At 45.1% G+C, this 15,659-nt stretch overlaps 1 protein-coding gene and 1 pseudogene across 1 annotated transcript in view; both read right to left on the bottom strand.

Annotated features, from left to right (window-relative positions):
- Positions 1 to 8,208, bottom strand: part of LOC140418279 (uncharacterized) — a 45,406-nt gene extending 37,198 nt beyond the window's left edge. Inside the window, exons 1-3 of the mRNA XM_072501740.1 lie at positions 8,055 to 8,208; positions 5,462 to 7,183; positions 1,506 to 1,510 (exon numbers count right to left, since the gene is read on the bottom strand). Of these exons, the coding sequence (XP_072357841.1) occupies positions 1,506 to 1,510; positions 5,462 to 7,074 (1,618 nt within the window). The 5' untranslated portion in view covers positions 7,075 to 7,183; positions 8,055 to 8,208. The remainder of the gene's footprint in view (positions 1 to 1,505; positions 1,511 to 5,461; positions 7,184 to 8,054) is intronic.
- Positions 8,209 to 11,473: 3,265 nt separating this feature from the next.
- On the bottom strand, positions 11,474 to 13,423 carry LOC140418278 (sodium/potassium-transporting ATPase subunit beta-1-like; annotated as a pseudogene).
- Positions 13,424 to 15,659: the final 2,236 nt, after the last annotated feature.

Here is a 15,659-nt window from a genome sequence, read left to right as displayed (position 1 = left end):
TGTATTCCTGTCTCAGGTGGTGTCAGGAATTGGAGATTCAAGTAAATTAAACTAGTGCCCAATTGACCAATGGTCATGTTACAACAGGCCCAACTCTGACATGGGGTAATGGTCACTTTGGGGATAAAGGTCGATGTTCCGAAGGTCTTCCTTGCTGGCCAAGTACTGAAGACTCGAGGCCGAGTTCCAAGGAAATTACTGTCAAAGATGAACCCAGGGAGAGTTACGCTTCTACAGACTGATCACCGCCTTGAAGTTGCGAACGTTACTGTCTTCACGTTGTTCAGTAAACTTTTTCTTTTAATAAACTTTTTTAATTGACTATCCAGAGAATTCTGCCTTTTCTTTAATTGGTTAAAATTCTTCTCCAAAGGCGGCACAGTGGTTAGCACTGCCTCACGGTGCTGAGGTCCTAGGTTCGATCCCGGCTCTGGGTCACTGTCCATGTGGAGTTTGCACATTCACCCCGTGTTTGCGTGGGTTTCACCCCCACAACCCAAAGTTGTGCAGCGTAGGTGGATTGGCCACGCTAAATTGCCCCTTAATTGGAAAAAATGAATTGGGTACTCTAAATTTAAAAAAACAATTCTTGTCCAAACCAAAGCAAATTTATTAAATGGGAAGTTGGGGATCGCTGAAATAAATTTAGGATCAGAAAGCATTAATCTTCAATTTAAAACTTTCAGTCCTGTAGTGCCTTTCATTACCACAACATGTCCCAAAGAGCTTCTGAAGTGTGATCACTGCTGTCGGAAATGCAGCAGCCAATTTCAACAAAGCAAGTTGCCACACACAGCAATGTGGCAATGAGCAGATGATCGGATTTTGGCAATGTTGATTGAGGAATAAATATTTGCCAGGACACCAGGGTTTATGGGCTGGTCTAGCTCAGTGGACTAGACAGCAGGTTTGTAATGCAGAACAAGGCCAGCAGCGTGGGTTCAATTCCCGTACCGACTTACCCGAAAAGGTGCTGGACTCTGGCGACGAGGGGCTTTTCACAATAACATCATACTTGTGACAATAAAAGATTAGGGCCGGTTTAGCTCAGTGGGCTAGACAGCTGGTTTGTAATGTAGAACAAGGCCAGCAGCACGGGTTCAATTGCTGTACCGGCCATTTCTGTATCCATCTTGTCAGCTCAACTCTGATCCTGCGCGACTTCATCTTCTGTACCAGTCTGCCATGAGGGACCTAACTTGTCAAAGCCCTTACTGAGGTCCATGTAGACAACATCCACTGCCCTACCCACATCAATCATCTTTATCACTTCCTCGAAAACCCGATAAGTTCGTGAGACACGACCTCCGCTTCACAAAACCATGTTGCCTCTCACTAATATGTCCACTTATTTCCAAGTGGGAGTAAATTGTGTCTCAAATAATCCCCTCCAATAATTTCCCTACCACTGATGTAAGGCTCACCGGCCTGTAATTACATGGATTATCTTTGCTACCCTTCTTAAACAAAGGAACAACATTGGCTATTCTCCAACCCTCTGGGACCTCCCCTGTAGCCAGTAAGGATACAAATATTTATCTCAAGGCCCCAGCAATTTCCTCCCTTGCCTCTCACAGTATTCTGGGATATATCCCATCAGGCCCTGGGGATGTGTCGACCATCATATTTTTCAAGACCCCCAGTACCTCCTTTTTAATTTTAGCATGACGCAAACTATTTACACACCCTTCCCCAGACTCATCATCCACCAAGTTCTTCTCTTTGGTGAGCACTGATGCAAAGTACTCATTTAATACCTTGTCCATTTCCTCTGGCTCCACACATAGATTCCCTCCCCTGTCCTGGAGTGGGTCAACCTTCTCCCTGGCTAACCCCTTGCTCTTTATATATGGGCAGCACGGTAGCATAGTGGTTAGCACTATGGCTTCACAGCGCCAGATTCCCAGGTTCGATTCCGGGCTTGGGATACTCTGGAGAGTCTGCAATTTCTCCCTGTGTCTGCGTGGGTTTCCTCCGGATGCTCCGGTTTCCTCCCACAAGTCCCTAAAGGCATGCTGTTATGTAATTTGGACATTCTGAATTCTCCCTCAGGCACTGGAATGTGGCGGCTAGAGGCTTTTCACAGTAACTTCATTGCAGTGTTAATATAAGCCTACTTGTGACAATGAAGATTATTAAAATTAAGAAGACTTGGGATTTTCCTTAATCCTGCTGGCCAATGACTTTTTGTGACCCCTTTTAGCCCTCCAGACTCCTTGCTTAAGTTTCTTTTTATTTTCCTTGTACTCCACACTTGCTTTGTGTGTTCCCAGCAGTAGAGTGAGGGATTATGCCGGCCTATAGCAAATGTTGTCCTCTTGTTCAAGAAGGGGTGTAGAGACAACCCTGGTAACTATTGACCAGTGAGCCTTACTTCTGTTGTGGGTGAAGTCTTGGAAAGGTTTATAAGAGATAGGATGTATAATCATCTGGAAAGGAATAATTTGATTAGAGATAGTCAACACGATTTTGTGAAGGGTAGGTTGTGCCTCACAAACCTTATTGAGTTCTTTGAGAAGGTGATCAAACAGGTGGATGAGGGTAAAGCAGTTGATGTGGTGTATATGGATTTCAGTAAAGCGTTTGATAAGGTTCCCCACGGTAGGCTACTGCAGAAAATACGGAGGCATGGGATTCAGGGTGATTTAGCAGTTTGGATCAGAAATTGGCTAGCTGGAAGACAAGGTTGATGGGAAATGTTCAGACTGGAGTCCAGTTACTAGTAGTGTACCACAAGGATCTGTTTTGGGGCCACTGCTGTTTGTCATTTTTATAAATGACCTGGAGGAGGGCGTAGAAGGATGGGTGAGTAAATTTGCAGATGACACTAAAGTCAGTGGAGTTGTGGACAGTGCGGAAGGATGTTAGAAGTTACAGAGAGACATAGATAAGCTGCAGCGCTGGCTGAGAGGTGGCAAATGGAGTTTAATGCAGAAAAGTGTGAAGTGATTCATTTTGGAAGGAATAACAGGAAGACAGAGTACTGGGCTAATGGTAAGATTCTTGGTAGGGTGGATGAGCAGAGAGATCTCGGTGTCCATGTACATAGATCCCTGAAAGTTTCCACCCAGGTTGAGAGGGTTGTTAAGAAGGCGTACGGTGTGTTAGCTTTTATTAGTCGAGGGATTGAGTTTCGGAGCCATGAGGTCATGTTGCAGCTGTACAAAACTCTGGTGCGGCCGCATTTGGAGTATTACGTACAATTCTGGTCGCCGCATTATAGGAAGGATGTGGAAGCATTGGTAAGGGTGCAGAGGAGATTTACCAAAATGTTGCCTGGTATGGAGGGAAGATCTTATAAGGGAAGGCTGAGGAACTTGATGTTGTTTTCGTTAGAGAGAAGGTTAAGAGGTGACTTAATTGAGGCATACAAGATGATCAGAGGATTAGTTAGGGTGGACAGTGAGAGCCTTTTTCCTCAGATGGTGATGTCTAGCACAAGGGGACATAGCTTTAAATTGAGGGGAGATAGATATCGGACAGATGTCAGAGATAAGATTCTTTACTCAGAGAGTAGTAAGGGTGTGGAATGCCCTGCCTGCAACAGTAGTGGACTCTCCAACACTAAGGGCATTCAAGTGGTCATTGGATCGACATATGGACGATAAGGGAATAGTGTAGATGGGCTTTAGAGTGGTCGGCAGCAATATCGAGGGCCAAAGGGCCTGTACTGCGCTGTAATGTTCTATGTTCTATGAGGTTTGATTGTAATTGAATATTAGGCTGCTGATGGCCACAGCACCTCTTGGATACCCTATTTTTATCGAGATGTGTTCTGAATCTACCCCATTTAGCACAGTGATAGTGTCACACGGGACAATGGAGGGTATCCTCAGTGTGAAGATGGGATTTTGTCTCATAAGATCACAAGAATATTGTTTTTTCTATTCTTCCTGCCAAACTGGACAAGTGAAATACATCCCATGGCCCGAGGCCAGGACAAAGTTACACTTTAATGGTTTAATTACAGGGCAACTGCTGTGAATCCCATGAAGGTTGGATGAGCAAAGGTCTGGAACCGTTAACTCTCCTGCCATTGAAAATTAACAGTTATACATCAGTTTGAGTGAAGAAAACTGTGAGATTTCAAACCTTCAGCCTTGTGTCTTAAATTTGTTTAACCTTTAACTTGCAGTTTCTGGAAAGAAGCAGTCACTTTCTGTCACACTATGTAACCACCTTTGGTTTGTGAACTTAAAGAATTTAAGTTCTCCAATCAGTTTTCATAGTTCTTTCGTCAGTTTAACTCATATTACTTACAAATATGTTTTATTTGAATATGTCATGCTGTATTTTATAATATATTTTGCTCTCTCAACATTTACACACTGACACCTTTATGCACTGATTTTATGCACACTTGTTATAAATTGTATGTGAGATAACTTTGTAATTTCTGTATTAGTTTAAAGCTGTGTGTCACTTTGGATCCTTTTCATTAACTTGTGCTGGCGGACACTGAGTCCACATGATCACCTGAACCCACAGTGAGATCCTGAATGGTCAGTGTGAACATGCTGATAGGACATCAGCTCCAGAGAAATTTTAAAACACATTTAAAATAGTTTCCGACGGTATGAACCCACTGGTGTGTTAACAGGTTGAATGACTCAGTGAATCCCTCCCCACACATGGAGCAGGTCATAGAATCATAGAATTTACAGTGCTAAGGAGGCCATTCGGCCAATTGAGTCTGCACCGGCCCTTGGAAAGAGCACCCTACCCAAGCCCACACCTCCATCCTATCCCCGTAACCCACTAACCCCACTTAACCCAGTAACCCCACTTAACCTTTTTGGACACTAAGGCAATTTAGCATGTCCAATCCACCTCACCCACACATCTTTGGACTGAATGACCTCTCCCCGGTGTGAACTCACTGGTGCTGCTGCAGGATGGACAATCGGCTGAACCTCTCCCTGCACTGAGAGCAGATGAATAGAGTGGAACCAGAGTGACTGCACTGGTGAACCATCAGTGAATGTGGGTTTTACAGCTCTGTCACAGTCTCAGCATTTAAACCCTCTCTCTGCAGTATGAACTCACTGCTGTGTGTGTGGGGGCTGGATGGAGGAAGATGGGAGTTCAGGACTCAGACAAGGGGGAAATTAAGAGTCAGTTTGTCCCGGTGGGCTAGTGGGAGGGAGGGAAGCAGCAGAGGCAGCAGATCGGATTGTCACAATTTTAGTTACAAAGAAGCTCCAAGAGCCCCTCACACTTGTTGTTAGTGATGAAGATGGAGGAGACTGGGGAGGAGGAGAGCATTCAAAAGGAATTAATTTGTGTTCAAGACAGTAAAAACATTCACCAAACTGCTCAACACAAAGTTGTTTTTTTAAACTTTTATCGATAACATGTCCTACAACTGTGCTGGGGTCTATTAACCTCAGCAGAAACAGATGCCAATAAAAAGATTTGGTCCTGGATGTGATTAACAGCAAAATCCAATCACTGCAGTCACTGGTGAACCCGCTGGTATTTCAGCAGGTGAGATGACGGAGTGAATCCCATCCCACATTTGGAGCAAGTGAATGGCCTCTCCCCAGTGTGAACTCTCTGGTGTTTCTGCAGGTTGGATGACTGTGTGAATCTTTTCCCACACTTGGAGCAAGTGAATGGCCTTTCCCCAGTGTGAACTCGCTGATGTCTCAGCAGGGTGGAAGAATCAGTAAATCCCTTCCCACAACTGGAGCAGATGAATGGCCTCTCCCCAGTGTGAACACGCTGGTGTTTCAACAAGATGAATGACTGAGTGAATCCTTGCCCACACTCAGAGCAGGTGAACGGTCTCTCCCCGGTGTGACCTCGCTGGTGTTTTTGCAGGGTCTTTGACTGAGTAAATCCCTTCCCACACACAGAGCAGATGAATGGCCTCTCCCCGTTATGAATTCGCTGGTGTTTCAGCAGGTCGGATGAATCAGTGAATCCCTTTCCACAATCCGAACAGGTGAATGGCCTCTCCCCTGTGTGAACTCGCTGGTGTTTCAGCAGGATAGACGAGGTAGGGAATCCCTTCCCACACTCGGAGCATGTGAATGGTTTCTCTCCAGTGTGAACCCATTGGTGTGTCAGCAGGATGGATGAGGTAGTAAATCCTTTCCCACACTCCTGGCAGCTAAACGGTCTCTCCCCAGTGTGAACCCATTGGTGTTTCAATAGGTGGGATGAACAGATGAACCCCTTCCCACACTTGGTGCAGGTGAATGGTCTCTCCCCAGTGTGAACTCGCTGATGTCTCAGCAGGGTGGAAGAATCAGTAAATCCCTTCCCACAACTGGAGCAGATGAATGGCCTCTCCCCAGTGTGAACACGCTGGTGTTTCAACAAGATGAATGACTGAGTGAATCCTTGCCCACACTCAGAGCAGGTGAACGGTCTCTCCCCGGTGTGACCTCGCTGGTGTTTTTGCAGGGTCTTTGACTGAGTAAATCCCTTCCCACACACAGAGCAGATGAATGGCCTCTCCCCATTATGAATTCGCTGGTGTTTCAGCAGGTCGGATGAATCAGTGAATCCCTTTCCACAATCCGAACAGGTGAATGGCCTCTCCCCTGTGTGAACTCGCTGGTGTTTCAGCAGGATAGACGAGGTAGGGAATCCCTTCCCACACTCGGAGCATGTGAATGGTTTCTCTCCAGTGTGAACCCGTTGGTGTGTCAGCAGGATGGATGAGGTAGTAAATCCTTTCCCACACTCCTGGCAGCTAAACGGTCTCTCCCCAGTGTGAACCCATTGGTGTTTCAATAGGTGGGATGAACAGATGAACCCCTTCCCACACTTGGTGCAGGTGAATGGTCTCTCCCCAGTGTGAACTCGCTGGTGTGTCAGCAAGATGGATGAGGTGGTGAATCCCTTCCCACAGTCGGAGTAGGTGAACGGTCTCTCTCCATTGTGATTGTGTTGATGAGTTTTCAGCTCAGACGGGTATCTGAACCTCTTCCCACAGTCCCCACATTTCCATGGTTTCTCCCCAGCATGTTTGCATTTATGTCTCAAGAGGCCAGATGATCGGCTGAATCCTCGTCCACACACAGAACACGTGGACGGTTTCTCTCCATTGCTTTCTCCTTCCATGTTCAAGATTAAATGATATTCAGATTACAAAAATTTAGGCAATCGCATCAGATCCTGATGTGATGTTTGGTTTGAGTTTCCTGCCTTCATCTCCTGCTTGTCCAACATCCTGTGAACACAATGTCGAAGGTTAAAAATTCAACAGAGACAAATATTTTTTTTGGTTTGAGTTTGCGGTGTTACACCCTATAAAAGGAGTTCCAAAATCCATTGCTGTCAGTCCAGGATAGCAATTCAGAACATTTACATATATATTTCATAGAATCCCTACAGTGCAGGAGGCCATTCAGCCCAGAGTCTGTATTGACCCTCCGAAAGAACACCCGACAGTACCCACTCCCTCACGCTATTCCCATAACACCACCGGACCTTTAGACATGAAGGGGCAACTGAGGGATGCCAATCCACCGAACCTGCACACCTTTGGACTGTGGGACTAAACCAGAGCACCAGGAGGCAAGCCTGACACACAGACAAGGGGAGAATGTGCAAACTCCCGCAGTCACCCAAAGTCGGAATCAAACCCGTGTTCCCAGTGCTGTGAGACTGCGGCGCTAACCACTGTGCCACCGCACAGGGTCAGTGATGACCCTGCACATGTCCTGCCCCCCGAGGAAGATGACTGTCATTAACCCAAGTCCATCAATTTTTCCTTTGTTATTTTATGGGATGTGGGTTTCATTGGATTTGTTTCTGACCCCTTATTACCCTTGTCAGAGGGCTGTTGAGAGTCTGAATCTCCTGTAGGCCAGACTAGGGAACGACAGCAGGTTTCCATCAGTTTACAATTGATGATAGCTGTAATGGTCATTCCTACTGAAAGTGGATTTATGTTCCAGATTCCTCCCCCTTTATTAATTTAATTTAAACTTCCCCAACTCCAGGGTGGGATTTGAGCCCCTGTCCCCAGACCATTGGCCTGGGTCTCTGATCCACTGGAATTACCCCCATCTCCCCAGTTACAGAGGTTCTGCAATTACCACCGGGGTCGGTGCAAATTGGGGACGGGGAGCTTCTTGTTCTGGGTTTGAGGCCTCCTCCACTGGGTGTTTCTGAAGCCTGTGCATCCACTCCGCCGCGTCCCTGCAGCTCCAGCACCCAAACTGCGCATGATCAGGCTGAACACGCACGGCGCATGCTTTATTCACCAACATCCGCTGCGCATGTGCACACATCTGCTATTGTGATGATAGGACATATTCTCTTTCGCCAGGAATGCTGGGTACCACCCCGGCCATTGAAAGGTGATATTGTTTGACGAAAATTGTATTTCATGTCTGATTATGATCGCAGTTATAGGGTTAACATGTAAAATTATTGAACTAATTGATGCATCAACCAATTTCTCAGGAAGCATAGTCCTGTCCTCAGTGTAATTAACTGCAGAATAAACCCCAATAGTTCGATATGTACTCACTGGCGCCTCAGCAGGTGGGGTGAACAAGTGAATTTTCCCCATACACCGAATATTTAAACTCTGTCTTGCCAATAAGAATTCAGCAATTGTGGATCAGAGCCTTTCGAACCTTTAAAGCTGGAGTGTTAATGAGTAGGGAAACTGAGTAAATCCCTCTCATACACATTATGTATCTGAATGGTCTCTCTCCAGTGTGACTGTGTGGCCAAGTCAGTAAATGACTTGACCGAGTGAACTCTTTTCCACTTTCAACTGGTGAACAATCTTTTTACAGTGAGATTTACACATGAGTTTCCAGCCCAGAGAGGGATTTCAAATCCCAAAATACACTTTCCAGATGACGCGGGACATACTTGTAATTCTTGCAATTTAGTTATGTTCACTTGCTGCTCACTATGTGATCTCCACACAGTTTAGGACAGTGGAATTACGGCCAGGATAAGATCAGACATGATTGAATGGCGGAGCAGATTCGATTGGCCAAATGGCCTAATTCTGCTCCTATATCTTATGAACTTATCGACACAACCAGACCTCATTTCCCTTGGAACAACATGAAGTGTCTACTGCTTTCCAGATCCCTTCCTTTCAACTCACTTTTCAATTCGACTGCTTTGCATTATTCTGAAACTAAATTCAGATTTTGTGACTGCTTTGTGGAACATCACCATTCAGTCCATGAATGTGATTCTGAGCATTCATTTGAATTCTCTGCTCCACTCCTAGTCTGACCTCTGTACCCTGGATGTCCTGCACTGTTCCAATGAAGCTGAATGGTAGGTCCGAGAACTCATCTGTTGATCTGGCACATTCATTTCAACAATTTCAGATCGTGACCATCATTCAATCTTTCAGACATTAGATGTTGATAGTGGTTCGTCTCTTATAATTTTTAATCGGACCTTTCTTTTGTTTCTTTTCTTGGTCTATTAGTAATTTTTACTTCTCTCTTTATTACAATATTGCCCGGTACCATCATCCTCTTTGTCATTTAATCACTCCATTTATCAATCCCATCATAAGATCATTTGTTCTTTCTTCCCCAGTGTTGCTCTTTTTAGCCTTAGTTTATTAGCTCTGATTACGTCACCTTTGCTCACGAGTCGCCAGGTATCTTTCTGATACCACCACGTGGTTCAATTTCAAGTTATGATTAATAAGTCAGCACACCGCTTAGTACGATTGAAATCAACGGTCATTTATTATATACAACAAGTAATGTTTACACAATAATACTACTATCTATATAATAAACCTATCACTACTGGCCAATACTTAACTTTAGGACGAGCCCACCAGGTCAGGGAAACGAATGGCTTATCCAATCGGATCTGGCCCGCGGGATTCAAAAGGCTGCTACAGGTCGATGGCTAGGAGTCTTTACCGGATAGCGATCGCTGGATTCAAACTTACGGTTGCCGGTTGCTGTTCTTGCTAAGGTCTCGAGCAGGCGTAGAAGGGAGAGAGAGAGAGATCTGAACTTGGCCCCTTACCTTATAGGGCCCAGGGGCTTCCCGCCTCCCGGGGCGGCCCTTGACCCTGAGTCCCAAGTGATTGGACCTGTTCCCAATCACTGGGGTCGATACGTCCAATTGCGAGGCGATTCCCTGATCGGTGGGTGGTCGTTGACCTGCCTTTGTTTCGGCCACTGCAGGCGCCGACAGGACTGGCCCGGTATTCAATTGCTAATATGTTGCAATTGTTCCTGGGGATAGGTGATTACACTGCAGATGTCTGGGTGGATGGGCTGTTAATAGCCCTGAGTATCGATCTTGGCCAACTTCCCCAGAGCCGAATATGCTATTCTGTCTGCAGCTGTCCGTTTCTGTCTTGTTACCTGCTTTTCCCAGCAGCCTTTCCGGTTAGCCATTTTAAGTCGGGTTTTGGCCAAATTAATCGGGACGCAGCCATTTTACGTGGCTACACCAGCCCCTCTCTTTTTCCAGACTCTCTGCTGGCACTGTTTAAATCTAAGTATTTTTTCCTTCTTTCTGTCTGTTAATCTAAGTTAGCAATCATATGGAATGGTGAAATGTATCTGCTGCTTTTAATGTCTACCCCATTCTGTCTCTCTTTGTTTCTATATTTGGCTCAGTCTCCTTCACTCTTATATTCTGCCTATCTGTGTCTCTATCGCTTTTCCCCTTTCTGCTCTTTCTTCTCTCTGTTCGCTCACTGCCAGTGAGGAGCTACGTTTCACTGGATTGATTCCTGAGATCAGGCAGTTGTCCTTGGAGGAGAGGTTCTGTGGGATGAGTCTGTTCTCTCTGGAGTTGAGAATAATGCAAAGCAGTCGAATTGAAATGTGAGTTGAAAGGAAGGGATCTGGAAAGCAGTAGACACTTCATGTTGTTCCAAGGGAAGTGAGGTGTGGTTGTGTCGATAAGTTCATAAGATATAGGAGCAGAATTAGGCCATTTGGCCAATTGAATCTGCTCCGCCATTCAATCATGTCTGATCTTATCCTGGCCGTAATTCCACTGTCCTTCCCATTCGCCATAACCCTTCAACGCATTACCAATTAAAAATCTGTCTAACTCCTCTTGAAATTTACTCACTGTCCCAGAATTCACCGCACTCTGGGGCAATGAAGTCCACAGATTCAGCCCTTTGGGAGAAATAGTTTCTCCTTAACTTTGCTACCTTCACTCAGTCATCCAGCCTGTTAAGACACCAATGAAGTCACACTAAGGAGAAGGTTCACAAAGGGCCGAGATCAACATCGACTCTGTGGGAAGGGATTCACTCAGTCATGATATGAGCTGAGACATCAGCAAGTTGTCAAGTGCCTGCAGGGATTGGATTTTGCTGTTTGTGCTGCTGTTAATCAAATCCAGGATTGATGGTCTGACAATATCTGCTGATGTTAACAAATGCTATAATTGGCTACAGTTAAATACTTTCAGATGTCACTGATTTTCAGCGTTACAACGTCCCATTTTAAAAGCACCATCTGTGATATTCTCCTTGAGTCATGAACTCTTTTTTTTAGGTTCATGAGTTTTATTTGTTGATGCTTTAAATCGGGTGGAGTATTGATCTCCCAACAAGTTTACAGATGTTACATTACACACCATGAACATCATCCTACTGCATTGGTTTAAAATAAAGATTATGATTTTACCAGTGACTTTGGTATCTTTTATAATTACACTTTGCAAAAAATTTTACAACTGCATAAATATAAAATCTTCCATGAAAATGGTTTAAAACATTCCTGGACACCACCATGTGATGGTTCCAGCAAACAACTTTAATAACTAATCACAATAGCTTGATAGCCAGACGCAGATCTCAACATGGATTGAAGATTAAACAGATCTAAAAGGAAGCGTAATAAAACCCATCACCATACACTTAACATTGCCAAAAAAAAAGCAACTTTTCCCCCCTCTCCGCCACAAACTTCAGAGTGAAGGATGTTCATACACATGGGCATAACAGAAACAAAATCAAATACCATGGCAATTTTCAGAATATTTACAACTTGGAAAGCAAAGTGTGCTTAAAAACTGCAACATAATTTGAAGGACCTGTGAATGTACACTCAAACTCACATGAGGCACAAGGCAGCAATACCCAAGAACACAAACACTGCTACACATTAGGGGAATTATAGTTTACAGTAATGGGCATTCCCATAGCTCAAGTATTATCATTTACAGTGGAACAAATATGTACTACTATTGTTTTTATGTTACATACCGAGGTAAATGCAGAAAGCTAGTGTAAAGCATATAAATTAAGTGTAGGTCCTATATATACGACAGTTTGTTCAAGACTAATTTGAAATAATGGGGAAAATTGTATTATGCAGTTATCACCATACACTTTACACTCAATGCGCACTTCCGTGTTCTGTTTGACGTTCATAAACTGAATAGCAACAAAGAACCGAAGGTATTTTTCCTGCAGACACTTGCCATGTATGGGTAGTACTGCAAAGGAAAGCCGCTGAATCCTCCCAGTCCAAAGATGTGCAGGTTAGGTGGATTGGCCATGATAAATTGCCCTTCGTGTCCAAAATTGCCCTTAGTGTTGGGTGGGCTTACTGGGTTATGGGGATAGGGTGGAGCTGTGAACCTTGGGTAGGGTGCTCTTTCCAAGAGCCGGTGCAGACTCGATGGGCCGAATGGCCTCCTTCTGCACTGTAAATTCTATGAAAACTATTTCACAGGTCCAATTTTATCTCGGTCTTCTTTCTTTGCTGCACAATGAATGGGAATAATAAACGGATTATAATTGATTTGCAAATCTTCTGCAAGTTCGGTGGAATTCTTTGGAGGCCCGGGATAAAAGTTAAGAATCCTGTTGAGCTTCGGAACAATGCGGGGTCTTCAGCATAACCGTAAATAGGATCATTTAATCCAGAGCAAGTCTTCAACCACGTCCTGTAAAATCTGCATGCTCTCTTCTGTCCTGAATCGTCCAGTGGGCCTGCATGAATGTAGGCTGGAGGAATCTCTTCACAGTTCTCAAAAGGAGTGTTGCCACCCTGACTGGAGTCATTGTAAAGATCCAAGAACGTGTTCAAACTTTTCGCAAAACTTTCGTAGGAGTTTGGGTCTGACATACTAAAGGAACTTTCTGTTTTGAACAAATACAGCGTTTGTGATAGTCCTGGGGGTGCAACTCTGTCTTGGTGTTTGGGTTCAAATTGACTAATCGTGAGCAGCAGCGCTTGAATGGTTCCAATGAAGATCCCAGCGAGGCAGCCATAGAAGATCAAGAAGAACCAGAATATCTTGAGCCAACGACTGCCGGTCCTGCCTAAAAAGTGCTTTTTTATTTCGGAATCCCAGAGGAATTTCTTCCAGTCTCCACCTGCCTCCTTGCCCTTGGCCCGGGCCCGGGCCATGCTGTCTCGAGGAGGCTGAGCGGGGGATTGTGGGAGAGTTTGAGGAAAGCTTGGCCTCGCTGTTGAGCTGATGCTGGCCGGCGGCGCGCGCACTCCCTCGCGCGGCGGCCGTTGCTTTTCAAACAAGAAAGGGGCGGGGGGGGGGGCGGGGGGGGGGGGCGGAGGAAGGGAGGGGGAGGGGGAGGGGCGCGGGCTGATGGGTGGGGGGTGGGGGGGGGCGGAGGAAGGGAGGGGGAGGGGCGCGGGCATCGGTGGGGGCGGGGCGGGCGGGAAGTGGAGTTGAGAAGCTCCAGGTGTCAGGAGTCCCGCGGAAGGTGAAGCTTCATTCAGGAACTCTGAACAGGAACAAGACAATTCTGAACTTTTACTTCAATCCGAAATTGATGTTTGATCCAAAATCTACAATTCAGAGTTTGAAAGGTTCCACTGATTGACATCTCCAATTAGAAAGTGCTGATTAATCCTTGCTGACAATTGTTACTCACACATTCCTCACAGTAACATGCCCATTGTGAAATTACATTATCAAGGAGCATTAAACTAAACTGTGAAATATTTCACAGGCACATCAATAAAAACTTCATCAATCAACATTGATATTGATGAAACTTGGAAGTCACTGAGTTCAATGATTTCTGACACAGCAGCAGCAGCCAGGGTTAGGGGGACAGAGCGGGGGAGTGGGCCGAGGTTGAGTGCTCTTTCACAGGGTCATTGCAGACTCGATGGGCCAAATGGCCTCCGTCTGCACTGGAAAGATCCGACAGGATTCTACGGTAAAGGTGGAACCCACAACACAGACTGGTTTGAGAGCCACTCAGCAGAGATGACATCTGTCATTGAAGCAAAAAGCAAAGCCGACCTGATGTACAACATAAACCCAACACCGAGAACACGGCATCACTTGAAAGTAGTCAAGACAGTTGTGTAAAACACGGAGAGATTGTGCAAATAAACACTGGATCAGCCACCGTCAATAACTCCAAACGGCCTGTGATAACAGAAATCTATGTGCTGTGTGTGAAGGGAAGAAGAGGGCTCTGGGTCTGACCATCACCAATGACGTTCGCTGAAATCCCAGATGGTGACATCCTGACAGATGTAAACAGATGTCCTGCTGGGTTGAACATGACTGTCAGCTGTGCTCCATCAGACGGACATCTCCCAGTCGCTGTCTGACTCTCCTGCAGCTTCCTGTCATGGTTCAGTTGGACAAGGCCATTGATTGCTCAACAAGCAGAAAGGTGCCTGGCAAGGATGGAATTCCAGCTGAACTGCTCAAACACAAAGTCCCATCGACTGTCACACCTTCACGACCTCCTCCTCTGTTGGGAGGTCGGAACCATTCCATGTGCATGTTGCTAAAATCATTACAACTGATAAAAACAGCAGTGACAGAGGAGGTTGCAGCAACTACAGGAATGTCTCACTCCTTAGCAGCACCGGGAAGACCTTCACTCGGGTCATGTTTAAAAGATTCATCTACTTGCAGACTGAGTGGATACAAAAGCACAGTGCGGTTTCTGTGCTGACAGATCTACAGGAACATGATCTTCTCCACACACCAGCTGATAATAATAATAATCTGCATTGTCACAAGTAGGCTTATATTAACACTGCAATGAAGTTACTGTGAAAGCCTCTTATCGCCACATTCCAGCGCCTGTTCTGGTACACAGAGGGAGAATTGAGAATGTCCAAATTACCCAACAGCACCTCTTTCGGGACTAGTGGGACGAAACCCACGCAGACATGAATAGAACGTACTGACTCTGCACATTCAGTCACCCAAGCCGGGAATCAAACCTGAGACCCTGGCGCTGTGAAGCAACAGTGCAACCTGCCCACTGTGTTACCGTGCCACCCAAAGTGAACAATTGGTGTTTAATCTAAAGAGTCTGTGCTGAGAAAAGTGAAGTACTAATTACTGAGTGAAAGTAAATCTTTAAGTATGAATTGCAATTTACTTGTACAATTGTAAAAGGCAGAGAAAAGTTGGATTCACTGAAGTTAATCTTCAGCCTTAATGTTGTGCATTGGATTTCACAATCTTTTGGAAGCTCCACCTCTTTAAGTCTTTTTGGTCTAAGAACGTTGAAGCTTTGGTTACCTCTGAAAGCTGATCGTTTTACTTTTATTTTTCTTTTGTTTTATTTGAGTCACTTGGAAAAGTGCCTGAAGAAAGAGGGGAAAAAACAATTTGGGCAAAGCTGAAAAAGTTGACAAATGAATTGAGAATACAAAGTTTAAAATGGTGTTTGATTCATTTCATATCTGAAAATAAAGTTACGTAAAGTCAACACAGTTGTG

This window comes from Scyliorhinus torazame, chromosome 5 (assembly GCF_047496885.1).
Source record: "Scyliorhinus torazame isolate Kashiwa2021f chromosome 5, sScyTor2.1, whole genome shotgun sequence".
Lineage (NCBI taxonomy): Eukaryota > Metazoa > Chordata > Chondrichthyes > Carcharhiniformes > Scyliorhinidae > Scyliorhinus > Scyliorhinus torazame.
Note: the sequence above shows the minus strand (reverse complement) of the source record. Positions and strands in the feature narration are given on the sequence as shown.